The 15,552-nt window shown below is 36.1% G+C and overlaps 1 protein-coding gene across 2 annotated transcripts in view; it reads left to right on the top strand.

Moving 5' to 3' along the window:
• The first annotated feature begins 4,138 nt into the window (after positions 1 to 4,138).
• LOC122535662 (leucine-rich repeat-containing protein 4C-like) overlaps positions 4,139 to 15,552 on the top strand; it is a 215,174-nt gene continuing 203,760 nt past the window's right edge. The window contains exon 1 of one of the 2 annotated variants that reach the window (XM_043667431.1): positions 4,139 to 4,219. In XM_043667431.1, coding sequence (XP_043523366.1) covers positions 4,187 to 4,219 — 33 coding nt within the window. In that variant the 5' untranslated portion in view covers positions 4,139 to 4,186. The remainder of the gene's footprint in view (positions 4,220 to 15,552) is intronic. The other variant, XM_043667516.1, reaches the window with a different exon arrangement.

The raw sequence follows: 15,552 nt of genomic DNA, 5'->3' as shown, positions 1-15,552 counted from the left end.
CACATTCTCGCAACAAGCAATCATGTCCGCCACCGTAATACGTATTTCTCGCGTATAACGCGGCTAGCGTTTCCCATATCACGATAACGAAGATAGAACGGGCGAAGCTTGCTAAGCCGAAGCTTAGCTCGGACAGCATGGATCTCGGTCCACGGATTTCACTGGCAGCAACATTCTCTCCCCGAGCTTCTCGAGCGCCAAGAGTTGACCGCCCTCTCGCAATTGTACTCCACTTTCGTTGCTTCTTGCCAAAGCAGAGGCTCCGTCTTCGCAGAACGCCCCGATGGCCCGCCACCTCATCTCCCGAGCTTTTCTTTAGCTTGGTCCTTTTTCTTCGCTCCCCTCTTCCGCGCCCCTCGACATTGCCACGTTCCATCGCGAGGAGGAGCCCCGGTAATTGGCCCTTGGACCGCGACCGGTCTGCGAGGCAGGTCGAAAAAGGGAGCGGTGAAAGGGTAAGGGTCGAGGGGTGGTAGTGGCCGAAGAGAAGCTGCGGCGTCCTCGGGGAGGTAAGAAGTCGTGGCGAAAGAGGCGCGTCAGATTGTGGAGCGAGGAAGGAAACTGTATAAACCAGAGAGGGGTGGGTTCGAGGCGGGCAGTGAATGGAAAGGAATTATGGAAAGTGCAGGACAAAGACCATGGAGGAGGAAAGCAAGAAACGTGCCCGCGAGAGGACGGGGGAAACTGTGAAACAGGGAATGGCTGCGTAGACACACAAAGATTTGCATCAATGGAAAAAGGAACATGGAGAGTTGTGACACAGGTATGGGAAACTGCGGTTCAAGAGAGTGTGTGTGTGTGTAAGAGAGAGAGAGAGAGAGAGAGAAAGGAAGAAATAGGGCAACAACAAACTGTAATTAGGGAAGGAAAAAACTAAAAGGAAAAGCACAGATGGCAGGGAGAGGGAACTATGTGGACAAATAGAAGCGGGTAAAGAAAGGGGAGTGCAAAAAGAAGTTCGCGTTAGCGAGGGGGAAAAAAGTAGGGAAAAATAAGGAGAGTTTGAAATAGAGAAATGGTGAAACGGAACGGGAGCATAGTGTGCGGATGACGGGGAAGGGGGGGGGGGGGCAGAGAATGGAGAAACAGAGAACTAAAAGCCGGACCAACAGGAGGGGGACAGGGAAATGGAAAAAGAAGAAATCGGCGAGAGAGAGAGAGAGAGAGAGAGAGAGAAAGAAGGGACGTAGAAACGGCCAACTTCGAGAGGGTGAAGAGAGAAATATGGGACAAGAGAAATTATGTGCGAAAAAAGAGGAAAACTCGGTGGTGGTGGCGAGGTGGCAAGTAAAAAATCGAGAAAGTACGTGAACTGCGACGAGAATGAAGAATTAAAGAAACTCGAAACCGTGTCTATGAGAGTGCAACGTAAGAGTAAAGACGTAAGGAGGAAAGCGGTATCGGTACGAAGAGAAAGATGGGTTGAGAAAAAAAAAGAGGAACCTGTGCACGAAGGACGAGCACGGTGGACTAAAAGGCGGTTAAAAAATGTAAACTAGGAGAGAAACCGAGGCGGCGGTGGCAAGGAACCGAGGAACAAAGGGAGCAAAGTAGGTAAACACGCGATAAAGAAAAATAGGCAGTCGACGGGGTTTCTAAACTGAAACTGAAGGGGTACACGACTTCCGCAAGGATTTTACCCTATATCACGAAGGGGGCGTGCGAGGGATACTTTCACCCCCTTGGGAGAGGCGGCTGCTCCGTCGTGCTAAACTTTAGTCGGGGTGAGATATGCAGAAATTAAATATTCATTTGGGCTACCAACCCTAGTCTCCTCCACTTTCCTTCTTCTTCTTCTCTCTCTCTCTGTGCACCCTCTTCCTTCCAGTCTGTCGCACGCCCATGCATCGTACCTTCCTTCTCTCTCCCTTCTGCTCTCTCGAAAATAATGCCTTGGCCCGAGGCCAGTCTCGCTGAAGGCTCTTGATGTTCAACCCCTCTTGTTTCGTTCCAGCATGGAAGAAAAGGACACGCGCGCGTGTGCGCGCACCTCGATGCTAAGTAACTCCCCGATACTTTTTCCTCCCTTCAGTTTCTCCTCCGCGTTTCTTTTAATTCGCGTTACTCGCTCCAGCTCCTCCTTCGAAGGAAACGCGCGTATCGTATCCCGCGTATCAACGTACCTGTTGAACCAGATCCAGCGACTGTTCGATGAAATAATGACAAGTAGTTTGTGTATACCATTTACCAAGCAGCCGGAGGCTGGAGGGATAACCTTCGAAACACGTTTTCCTCGGCTTCGTCCTGACTGGTTGCTGCGTTGTTCGCGAACAGAAACAGAAACGGAATAAACGCTGCTCGTCGGGATGTATCTACCACCGGCGTTGTTGCGCGATATACATATGTACATTTCCTGCCTGCGGTTGATGAAGTGTTCTCTCGGCGCGGAATTGCATAGCGCGAGGGGGAGGAGGCGCTTCCTTTTGCTCGAGCACATCCTCCAGGATGGTTAGATGCAGCGCCGAGGGAACGCGGCAGGATAAAAGGATTTGTTTTGGAGCTTTCTGGAGACCGGCGGATGGAATGGGCGAGGGTGAACGAGGATGCTGGATGAAATTTGAATATCGTCGTTGTTGCCGCGGCGGTGGTGTTTCGGTGGGACGAGCGCGTCGTGATAGCGGTTAGGTTAGAGGATACTTTGTACCTTAATCGTTGTATAAATAGTCATTAGACGCCGGGCTAAATATTGCCTGCAAGTATGCACGCGCGTTTTGCCACTCGCTGAACAGGTATTTCACTTCTACGGGTTGCAGCTCGCATGGCTGTAATTACTTTTGACTAGTTTCCGTCGACGCTCGGAATTACCGGCTAATTAACTTTGAACAATGCGTATTTTTCTTTCTTTTTTTTTTTTCTTTTTCTTTGCTTCGCTGATTTTTCTCAGACGTCGCCCATGGTAATAAATTGACTGTAATTATTAAGGGATCAGGACAGTTTGAAATTTTCAAAAAATCGATTCTTTTCGTTTTGTTTTAAATAGTCGTTTGAAGTCTTAGAAATAAGATACAAAAGGACTTTTAAAACGACTTATTTTGGGGTATAATAATAAATCCGCGGAATAATATAGCATAATTGAATTTGTATCACTGTTTACAACTCTTAGCAGTATTATAAAGTGTAAATCGTGTGATTCTAATATTACTATATTAAAAATAATAGTAAACCATAATAAAAATTAATACTATAATAAAAATAATATAAATGTATAATAAAAATTGTAATAAATTTATATTTTTAGTAAAAATAATAATAAAATGTAAAAAATTGTAATATATTTATATTTTTAGTATTGTAAACAATTATTTAATAGAAATTATAAAACTTTCATTATTTTTCGTAAAGTTAAATGGACGCAGAATTCTGAATCAAATTTCTCAACCAATCACTTGACTGAACGTAATACATTCGGTATATTGGAAGCTACATCTGAGAGCAGCTAAGAGGAAAAAAAAAAAAAAAAAAAGAAAGAAAAGAAAACAAAGTATGTAAATCGCGAAAATACCGAAGCTGGCCTATTTTCTCGAACGAGGGATGACGAATCGTTCCCTCGTTCCACTATTGGGGCACGAATAGACCGGGAACGGCGGCGTGGCAGGGGGATGGAGGAAAAGGAATTTCAACTTTGATCGTTCAGATTCTTCAAAGTGTACAGAGAAAACAATGCGGGGTCGCGAGAAGGGGGGGGGGGTGAGCTTAAAGCGTACGTGTTATTTCGTGCCACGGCAAGGAGGGGATCGAATAAAGATAAAAGGCGGCTGTGACAAGCGTTCGATAACAAATACCGCGGATATACGGTTTTCCCTCCCTTTGCGATTCGAATGAAATAGAGCTTAGTGTCGCCTTTGCTCTTTAACGGAAACGTTTCGAGGGCGAGGGGGTGGATGCAAGGACTGTGGTGGGAAGGGCGAACGATCGAGAATAAAGAGATTTTCTTCGACGTTTTCGGGACCCACAGGGATAGGGTACGGACAAAAATAACGTAAAATTTGAATATCGTCGTCTTTGTCGTTCCGGCCGGTGTGTACGAACCGGTAAACGATAGCAATTGCGTTATTTATCGTCTTGTTGTTGCGCAACACGGCCTTCCACGTCGAACGGAAGCTAACGGGGTTCTCTCCTTCCTTTTTTGTTTCAGATGCCCGCATTCTGCAGAATAAACACAGCGAGTCGAACCGAGGTAACGGGGATGAAAGGATTTCTTCGACTGTGTCGGGAAAGGGTAAGACGAGCTCAGAATGTTGTATCGCGCTTTCAAAGAGTCTTTTACAACGTTTTATCGCATTTACAGAGGATTGTCTCCCGAATCGGCGGGGATAGAAAGCGAAGCTGGAATATTGTAAATATTTCAGTTAACCGTGCTACGGCACGTGTAAAACGTGATCTTCTTTTCTAATGGCGTGGTCTTTGAAAATGAGGGAGGGGCCAAGTGATTTTAAGCTCGTCGTCGAAAGTTACGATAGAAAGAAAAAGAAAAATAATAAATCACTCGCCAAAGATTCGATGTCAAGTAATCGGTAAAAATTTTCAATTGTTTTAATTATCGCGTTCACTGTACACGTGTCTTAATATTTTCCTTCTACGCTCGATCGTTCGAAGTGTTTTTTTATATTTTAAAATGGTTTAAATGCAATTTAATTCAGTCGCATTGTTATATTTTAAAAATAACTGTATATTATATTATATTTGTATATTGTTGTGTTTTAAAAATGGGGATGTTACGGTTGTTTTCTCTTGGTTGTCTTAGAAATCTATAAAAGAAGAGTATTGTCCATTCTCGTGGCAATGTCTCGTTTAATTTATCTAGTAATATTATACTCGTATCTTATGTTATTGAAATATACTATTGGAAAAGAAGAGCGCGTTGTAGTTTATTACATTGTTATTTATGATATATATATTTATTCTATATTTATACTAAATATATACTATTCTACTTATTCTATATTTATACTAAATATATACTATTCTACTTATTCTATATTTATTCTATACATTAAATATATATATTATTTATATTTATACTAAATATAGTATAATATGCTATATATACTATTCTACTTATACTATTCTATATTTATTCTATATATTGAATATACATATTTGTTTTATATTAATTATTTGTTAGAAAATGTAAAAAGAAATCTTTTTTAAATTTAACGAGATCATTTCTTCAATCAAAGTGACAACACATGCACGTGTATACACGGTAAAAAGATATCGCGCCAATTTTACGATCAACAAGTGTTTCGTCAACACTTTTGTCACTATGTTTCAACATCTGTCACGTTGACAAGTAAAATTCTGTAAATTCGCAAATTTTACTTCCCTTTATGCCCGATCCTCGCAATTAATCCGAGAGCAAAAGTTTGCGCGACGTCTCGCCGCCATTGTGCAATATCTTACAAAACCGTCGCCCGTTCCCGGCGTAACACAAAGATGATGGAGGATTTTGTCTCCTCGCGCGCCTTTCATAATTGTATTCATGATATTCATAGTGTACCGAAATTTATCGAGCACCGCGAGTTTACGCGTTCGGTGGGAATGCCCGGCGGATTTAAATCACGCATAGGAAACCGTGTTAACGGCCCGCGCGGATGCTATCTCTCGTTGTTGAATCCTGTAAGTCGCGCAACGAGGTGACGGCGAGAGGGTTGGAATTTATAAAGGGTTGAAAGGATTTCAGGCGATAAGTCGAAGCGTTATCGTAAATCTGTCCGAGTTAACTCGCAACGGCGTCGCCGTTTCCGTAAACGAGCTGCCGACCGGGTATAAACAAGAAGATGCGTGGAACAATAGGGACTCGAGGAAATTGCCGACAGTTCAGTTTGTCGCGATGGGGCACGGTTGAACGTTCAGTCGTTCGAACCGGCCATCGTCGTTCTCTCGGTGCTGCTGCGGAATTGTTATTATCACTCCATCGATGACAGAAAGGATGGGCTGGCTTAATTAGAAATTAACGAAAGCCGACGTCGAAGTTGTATCTTCAGGAGTCGATCTAATTTACGCGGCGGCCCGATCCGCAATAAACGAAGACGCGACGGCGAAATGGCCCGGCCCGGGGGAAGTGTTGAGGGGGGGAGGGGGATGGCCCGTCCAATTAACTTAATTAACGTTACAGAACGTGAAAATTTTAACGAAAATAATGCTCTATCTATCGAGGCGCCTTTTAATTAATTTTCGCAATTGTTTTGCAGATAATTGTATTTTCCGCGCCGGGGTTTAATTAACGAGGACGACTTCTCGCGAGAGAAGACCGTCCCGAAAGAAACGGGCAAAACTCGGCTTTTCTGCTAATCAACAACCGTTGCATCTTCTCCGCGTTGAAAGTATCGGCCTGCTGGCGGACCAATTAACAAAGGGCAATTTATTATAACGTAGCCTCTCCCCCTTTTGACGAATCAATCGTCGCTTCTTTCGCTTCCTTCTTCTTCTTCTTTCCTTGTTTCTTTCTAGTTTTCCATTGTACGTGGAATTTCGTTTCATCGCGCAGGCTAAATTTCCTTCTGATCTTTTTCTTTTTTTTTTTTTTTTTATGTAAGTACGATATTAACTCTTTTGGTAACGCTAACGTTTGAGTTTTTTTTTTTCAATTAGGTGAACGTTGTCTGTAATTTTGGATAGGTATTGTGTCATTTATGACATTTTTGATTTTAGAGATTTAGGTTTATATATATGTATATATATATATATATATATATTTATAGTCATTTATGACATTTTTGATTTTAGGTAGCGTTTATCTGTAGTTCCATCTCCTAATGACATCTTACAACGCAGATATATAACTTATTATTCAATTAACATTTGACGTTTCAATGGTCGTATTATGTTTAATATTAAAGAGTATTAGAAGTGATATTAGAAATGATACTAAAGATTTCTTTCGTTTTATCAACTGATAACGGATGTATCGTACGATATTTTATGTATTGTTTGTAGAATGATTTACGATTCATTCTAATCCATCTCTCCGGAAGTCTCACATCCAAAGCTTCTGTTTGTTAATAAAGTATTATTCGAGATGCATTTTTATATCATTCGTAAAAATCAAATCTTTAGCCACGAAGACAATTTTTTAATAAATGAAACTTTTAACAAATGGTAATCAGAAATAGTAATGTACAGAGAATGTGAAGAATGAGATACATAGAACATTCTAATTAAATTTGCGCATGCAGATTTTAGTGTTGCACGTGAAAGAAACTTTTGAACAGTCTAATAGTATTAAATATTTACTAGCTATTAATAATATTAAGACTATTAATAACTAGTAAATTCTTTTCACAATTATGAAAAATGTCTGAAGAATTGCAAAACTTAACAAATAGAATTTACACGCGTTTGGAGAATTATATCGTTACGTCGTGTTCAAAATGGCCGCTTAAATTAAATTAATTATAGTACCCTCCATATGAAAAAAAAGCAAGCGTTCTTTCTCGTAGTAAAAATGTGTCGCGATAAAAAGATCTAATTTGCTTTGATATTTTATATGAACAATGAAAAGAATTCTTTAAATTGGCTAACCATGCATATTTTGATTAATTTTATTATTTAATTCAATTATTAATTATGTTATGAAAGAAATAAAATAGAATTTTTTAAAACTAAATCGACGTGCAATATAGAAACAAATATTGAAACAAATATTAAATATCGTGCAATGATTCGCGACATAATTAAAATTCAACGTTAGAAACATTTTTGGCTGATTAAAGATTTTCAGGGAGGTTTTTCTATTTCTCTGCTTAATTTTCCATTCGATTGTGTACAAAAATATAAGAAAAGTGAGAAATAAATTAATAGTATATAATATTGATCGAGTTTGCAATGTTATAGTGGACAAACGAAGGATTATACTGTATGAATTCATTTGTTTTATTCGCTAATAAAGGATCGCTAATAGAGAGAACACTGTCTTGCATAATCTTGTTCAACGTTAAGTATGATAATTCGATTACGATATTTACTTTGATAAGTTAATTATTCATTTGATTAATTGTTTCGAAAAATTGTAAATATACTTTTCAACTATTAACTTCAGAAATGACTTTTCGATAACTATTTTAACTTTTAAAAATATTAATATTTTTCACACATTTTGTATTTTAATAACGAGTAAATAAATGTAGAAACATTTGCCTTTCTTTAGGATTCGAAGATGTTAATTAATGATTAAAATTAAATGCTTATTAAAATATTTTACGTTAAATGCAACGCATGTAAATTTTTTGGAACACTACGCACTGAATGAAATAATTATCATTTAATTTTATACGCTTTCTCTATCGACTTCATTAATTCATTGAAAACAGATTTCATTATCTGTTATTTCACATTGAATTGCTTCATATTTATAGGATTTTATTGTTCGTTCCATACTTTTATTATTACTTCCAGAATTTTTTAATTTTCATTGCTTTTTATGCTAAAGATACACTTATAGCTGAGACAATTCAGTCGCTGCGAAATTATCTATATGTGTGAAAAAATGATAATCTACAAAAAAGCAGGATCCTGACTTGCCTGAAATAAGTACAAATGGCCATTTCCATTCATTTTGATATTAAATGAATTTTCTAATGATAACATCATATAATAAAAAGTACTTTTAAATTCTTAAATATTACACTTTCAATTCTTAAATATTAAATCTCTTTAACTATTTAATTTTAATTTAACTTAAATATTTTGAAATTTTTGGTTTTTGTACTTTGATTTGGCAAGAGATTTTTTTTTTTTTATTAAATATTATCGCAAACTTATTTGAAATAATTTATTGGCCTATCTCGACATGATTTTTCAATTCATATTTTTACACTTTAAGAATGTTTTATAGTAAGATAGTAATAATTAGTATAATGACTATATTTTAATACTAAAACATTTTATGATGCTTCAGATATAAAGGAAAAAAATTAGCTACGAATATTCTAGTTATGTCACAAGGGCGTTATAAAACCTTAGAAATATACTAAAAAGCTATATATTCGTACACTGTTCCAGCCATTCAGAAATATTCAATTTAGATTTCTAGTATATGATAATTGTCGTTCGTATAAATCGTTCATATAAATCGTTACTCATAAATACTGTCAGAGTATAATGTGAAAAGAAATTTTTTTAATTATTAACATGCGCTGCAATTAACTTTCAATGCAATAGTAGAATATGAACTAATTACTGAATGATTTAAAAATGACTGATCGACGACTACAAATTCTTCGAATTTATTCGTTATTACTGATCTATTAAATTGAACAAATTAATGCATAAGGTATGTTAATATTAATCGGTTGCGAAAGAAATCAATTACACTGGCCAATTCTGACTAAACCTCTTGCAAAAATTAAACGTGGGGCCGGAATTATTTCGCTCGCAGTTAACGACACCGACCAGACAGATTTACGAGTAACGCGAGAAGAGAAACGATTCTCGTATTAATTTATCCCTTGTGTTTGCTCGTAAAAATACAACTTTCAACTGCGTGGAATGATCACAGTGGCGAGAGCACACGCGAGAAAGTTAATCATGATTGTCGAATGATCTCGCGTGCCATGTTCCCGGGCATATCGTTTCGAGTCCCGGACTTGAACGCGAGCCAATTTGCCGATATACGTGTAACTGCACGTCAGCTGCTGGGTTCCTCCTTTATGAGGCAAATGAGCCATGTCGATTGGACCATACGCAGCAGTAGCCCCATATTTACCAATGATGTAATAGCACTGGATTCTGGAAAAATTCGAATTATACGAGGTGGCCTGTTAATTAACACCGGCGTCGTGCAATTAATTGGGGGGGGGGGGGAGCAGGACAGTGTGACTATTCCTAAAAATTACGAATACTTTGGAGGGGTAGTAAAAAAAAAAGTACGTATTTGATTGACACAAGCTTTTGTGGTTTATTTTAACACATTGTGAACACTGAAAAACAAAAAAGAGGGCTCTTATTTAACTTTTTAATCCTCTTACATAACTTTTTCTTTACATTGCCTATCGGTGTGCATGATTCCAGCCAAACAGGATTAGTTGCAACAAGAAGGCAACAAAAGTAAACAATATTCTCTAGGGATTGACGATCCAACATTTTCATTTCTGTGAAAATGATGAAAATAGCAGCTATTTGTTTTTGACGTATCGAATTTATGCCAGAAATTTCTACGTTTTTTGTTTATATTTCTCGAAATTGTTAAAAATTAAAAAATGTCCGATCGTCAATCCCTAGTAAATGTTACACTAAAGATACGTAACAAGTTTGACAATAATCGGTTGGTTAGCTTCCGAGATATCTTGCACACCATTTCTATAAACTTAGTTTCGAGAAAAACGCGTTTAATGTTTCAGAACGTCATTTTTCATATGTATCCTTTACTTACTTTTTTTAGTTATATATCGCGGCTCACAGTTCTTACAATTCGCAACTAAATTGAATCCAAATCCCCTAATATTCGATTCACCAAAAGTAATATTTGAATAACACGATTTACACTTTATAATACTGTTTAACGTTGTAAACTGTTATACAAATTCAATTATTCTGTATCCGCGAATTTATTGTTGTATTCCAAAATGAGCCGTTTTAAAGGCTAGGACTTTTTGTATCTTATTTCTAAGACTTCAAACTACTATTTAAAACAAAAAAAAAATTGATTTTTTGAAAATTTTACACTGTTTCCTTAAAGGGAAAACAAAAGAGTTCCCGTTTTCTCAGCTGTCGGGAGGGAGAAACATGCAAGGGCATTAACATAAATCGACACCGCCGCGTACATTAAACTCGAATCAAAAATTTTTGCCCGGTAGTTTTACGAGCGCTAATAATTCTGTCGGGGTAACGTTATTGTCACTGGTGAAAGAAGAAAAAAACAAAAACAAAAAACGATACTCCAACGCACGATATAATACGTCATAAATTGTCCTGCATTGCCGGTGAATTCGGCACGATTAATAACGCTCCAGGCTGGAAAACTGAACCTCGACTTTAATATCGTCGTATTAAATTAGCGAATAATGACCGTTGATAACAGATAGAAAACGAAAGAATAGAAAAATAAAGGCAGAGAGACTTTAACCGGTTAAAATAATGAAATCAATCGTTTATTTATCGGTCGCGCTCATAAAGTGGAATGATAGGGTAAAGCGACGATGTTTTTTGCATGATATACTTGTTGTACAAAGGCAGATATTTGCTAAAAAGAAATAAAAAAAAATGCACACGGTAAATTATTAATATTGCAGCGCGTAAAGTAATTCTCTGAATTTTATTTATTTCATAAAAAGAGTTGGTACATGTTTATGTAGTTGCTTAGTAATTACACAACATTATTCTGACATTATTCCTTTTTATTGTCAAAGTAAAATTGATCTGTTTTGTGTATTTATTATATTATAATATTATAACAAGTACTTTGTTTTACGTATGTATATATCTTTATATTATGTTTTTATTATTATATTATTTTATGTATATATTATATTATATTTTTGTTCTATAATATTTTTCTATTATATTATAATTCGTATTTACGTTCCTCATAAATCTATAAATTATTAGTTTAGTAATCAGCAATGTCGCCAATCGGCGTAATTATCTAATTTCACTATTTTTTAAAAAAAAGTGCTTGCAATGATCCGTATAAGTTCCAAAAAAGAGGAAAATACCTAAAATATTTGGTAAATATTTGATTATAGTTAGGGTGGATAATGTTTCATTGTATTATAGATTGTATTATTAAATTAAGAAAAGAACATACACGCATACGTGTGTTTTTTATATCCTTGAGAAACTGCAGACAAAGAACAAGACTAAAGTAAGAGTCTTTTAAAAAAATATCTCATGTCAAAAAATCATCTAGTATTTTCTGAATGTTTCCGAAATATGAGTAATTTTTATTGAACAGAAAATAAACGCAGAAATTTATATATCTCAAAATATAAATAATCGTAGTCGTTTGAAAAAGTATGAAAGCTCCGTTTGAGTGAGATCAAATATAGGAATTTATTTTATTTATTTACTTATTTACCAGACAGTTTCGCAACAATAATTAAGAATATTCGTTTGAATAGAATTTCCTTGCAAAAAGAGTGCACGTCTTCGTGTTTTCAACACGTAAGGATATAGGTAAATCGATAGGAGAAGAACACGAGCCGAATGGCAGAAACTTGACGCGTTTGAAAACGTTTGAGAAAAAGCTCGCCAGTGAACGAACCCGCAGTTCTTCGATAACACCGTAAACGAGTAATATAAGCGTTTCACGGAGTCGTTGGAGTTTCAAGTTGAACGCGTGCCAATCTCCGTGGTACGTAAGTAACTACATATTAACCTCTGGTTTCGTTTGGTCGCGAAGAAACGGACCGTGTCAACGCGGCAGAGACTACCAATTAATTTCGCTAATGCTCCCTTCCCGATATATTACCATTTCTGGGTTTTATTGGTACCAGTTTAACATTGGTACCTGGGGAAACAGATCAAACAGATTCGTAGAGATTACGATGAAAGACTCTAAAATTGTACGAACGGAAATTAAAATTTCACGAACGAGATTAATAATTAATCCGTTAACCGTGTAACTAAAATTAATAGGTAAAATGCACGCTCGTCAAATACAGGGGTAAATGCATTTGCTATGAAATTGCTTCGAGTTGCAACGATGTGGCAATTGATGTTTTCGAGAAATTAACAATTTCATTGCTTTAACTCGTTGACAAAATTTGAAACTTAATGGAACACATAAAATTGGAACTATCTAGGAATATCTATCTCTACTTCGCGAGGAAGGAAAAACAAAATAGAGTCAAATACGTGGAAAGAAATGGTAAATCAAAGATTTAATTGATTCTTTTTGTTTTTGTCGTACAATAATAAAAATTGTTCTGCAATTATTAAGCAACTAAATAAATATTCAAATATAAATGTAAAATATTCAAATAAACATCGCAGAATATATTATATTCACAATTAATATCAACAATTGTGTCTCAAAGTATTTTATAAGAATATGTCTTCTTAAATTTACGAATATTTTTTGGTCACGGTGAAAATTTATTTTTAATAAAACGTAATATTTTCATTCGCGCGACCAGAATGTTCGTCGAAATTATTAACGGATTAACCGAATAGATTTTTATCATTTAACAGAAGGTAAAAGTCGATTTGCTGGGTTTATTCTTATGATTTTGCCAACGAGATTTTGAAAATTGTAATTGTCTCGCACAGTTAACCAAAGAATCTGCAACATAGTTTATCAAAGTGGCGCGCTGTTCTTTGTTCAGTTCTAAAAGAAAAGAGCGTTGTTTCTCTGTTTCGTTAGGAAGAATAAAAGCTACAGAAACGGACGATTGTATTATAACAAAAGTCGCGTGGAAACAATCGCGCGAGTCGAAGTAGAAGTAGAATATAGCAAAAGCGTTCGTTGTAACAAATCATTATTTTTTTTTCTTTTTTTCTTTTTTGATTTATCGCTCTGGGATTGACCTGCAAGGGAAGTTGTATCATTTTTGTTATTGAAACAGAAAAATCATATATTACTCGAAAAGTGATTCGCGTGCACGCGTTAATAAAAAGTTTTTATATTTATTTTTTCCATACGTCTATATGTATGTTTTTTTACAATTTTTTGTTTTTTTTTATCGTTCTATAGATTTCAATCTTTTATTCCCGCGTTGTCTGATAGCAACCACGCTATTGTTAATTCGCGAATTAATCATTACAAATTGTAACACACGAAAATTCTGAATTTTCAATTTCAGAGAATGACAATCGGACAGTAATAATTTTACCATCAATCGAAAATGGCAAATTTGTTGCGAAAAGACACTTAAAATTCGCAGTAACTCTTTTATCCATCACGAAAGTGTTTCCTTTTATTCGTCAGTTCACGTGTGATATTAAAAATCGAGTAATATTATAAATCAGTAAGTTAAATTAAGATTCCAATCCGATTTAGCATTAACAATGTTACTAGAGAATGATTGAGATAATAAATTTGTAATTTGCCGTGGAATTTTCCTTGTAGCTTTGTAATGAGGTATTTTTAGAGATTTCAATGATTTTTCGTCAAATATGTTATTGTATTCTTTTGCATTACAATATATTATATTCTTTTATTATATATTATATATTTATAATATTATATAATGTTATATAATGTTATATATTCTTTTGCATTACTTTCTATATTATATATATTTATGAGATAATCTTTATATTCTTTATTACATTATAAATTTTCCTCTCCCCTCTATTTTTCTGAAGAATGTTTATCTTAATAGTCGGCGGTACTAAAGTGTTGCTAACGAACGTTTCATCGATTTGTAATTAAAATTAATTTAAATTCACCTTTCGTCTTTCCATTTCTAATTCGAATTATCCTCGATGGATGAACATTTCTCTTCTCTGCAAATTTTTTTTATCTCGTCGTTGCCATAGTAGAAAGTTTACATTTCAGTTCAAAAGTTGCAGTCGCGCGGACGAGACGTGTACGAAATGGAAAGAGAAAAAAAGAAGTCAGGCGCGTGTCATGTCCCGATATGCCGCTGTTGCCGAGTCACTTGAAAAACAGAAAAAGAAAAGAAAAAAAAAAAAAAAAAAAATGAAATGAAAAAATAGGAACGACTTTCAAAGTGATATTTGTAGCCTGTCACCGATTACTGATAGGTGTACGTGATACGCGATACACATTCGAACATGCGAACCGTGCATCCATCTTCGGTGTGCTCTTCCTCCAGCGCAATGAGAAGCAACGTTTTACCGTGATATTTCGCGAAATATCCCCTCTGTTATTTATACGCTCTCTGTGTCCTCTCCATTGCGTTAAATAACGCCGAGCATGATCGAGGGAGGGTGGAACGAGGGGGGAGGAAAAAACGCCAGCGTGCGAATTAGGTCGACGGTAACAGGGTCTACGCGCGTTTGATTAATCGCATTAGTTGTTTTATTAACGTTTTCCCGTTCAAATTTACGCGGTCCGTGAAACAGAATATATCGGGCCGATAATTAGGCGATTATTTGCAGACTCACGCGCACCCGTTCCACGGCGACGCAAATTTTCGTCGGTATATTTAATCTTTGCTCATTAAGATTCAGCGGGGCTACCTTTAATTTTTGCCCATCGATACGCTGTTTTCGGAACGCGGTGAAACGTGTTCGTTTGATGTTTCGCCTTACGTTTCCACGTTTGTCTCGTTTCGTTCATTCGTGGCTGTAAAAGCTGTTCGACACTTGCTTTGTATTTTTTATTATACACATTGCGAATTGTTGTTTGGTTGGGCCATGTAATTTTCGCACGTTCCTCTTTTTTCTTTGTTGACGATAACAATATGAAAACATAATGAGAACGTAGAGATTTTGTCAGACTGCTGCAAAATGTGAAGTTCACTTACAGCGGAGAGCATAATTGTAGTACCAATGACAATGAACAATCGTCGACAATTTAAATAGATTGAACTTTGAATTGACGGATATAATTTGAAAAAAGATCATTTAACGATCCATTCGGTCTTCTTGTGTAGTCTCTACTTTTCGTTGTTTTCTTGTTTCTTTTTTTTTTTTTTTTTTTTT

The sequence above is a fragment of the Frieseomelitta varia genome, unplaced genomic scaffold, assembly GCF_011392965.1.
Source record: "Frieseomelitta varia isolate USP_RPSP 00005682 unplaced genomic scaffold, Fvar_1.2 scaffold_1013, whole genome shotgun sequence".
NCBI classification, from domain to species: domain Eukaryota; kingdom Metazoa; phylum Arthropoda; class Insecta; order Hymenoptera; family Apidae; genus Frieseomelitta; species Frieseomelitta varia.
This window is presented reverse-complemented; position numbering and strand designations above follow the sequence as displayed.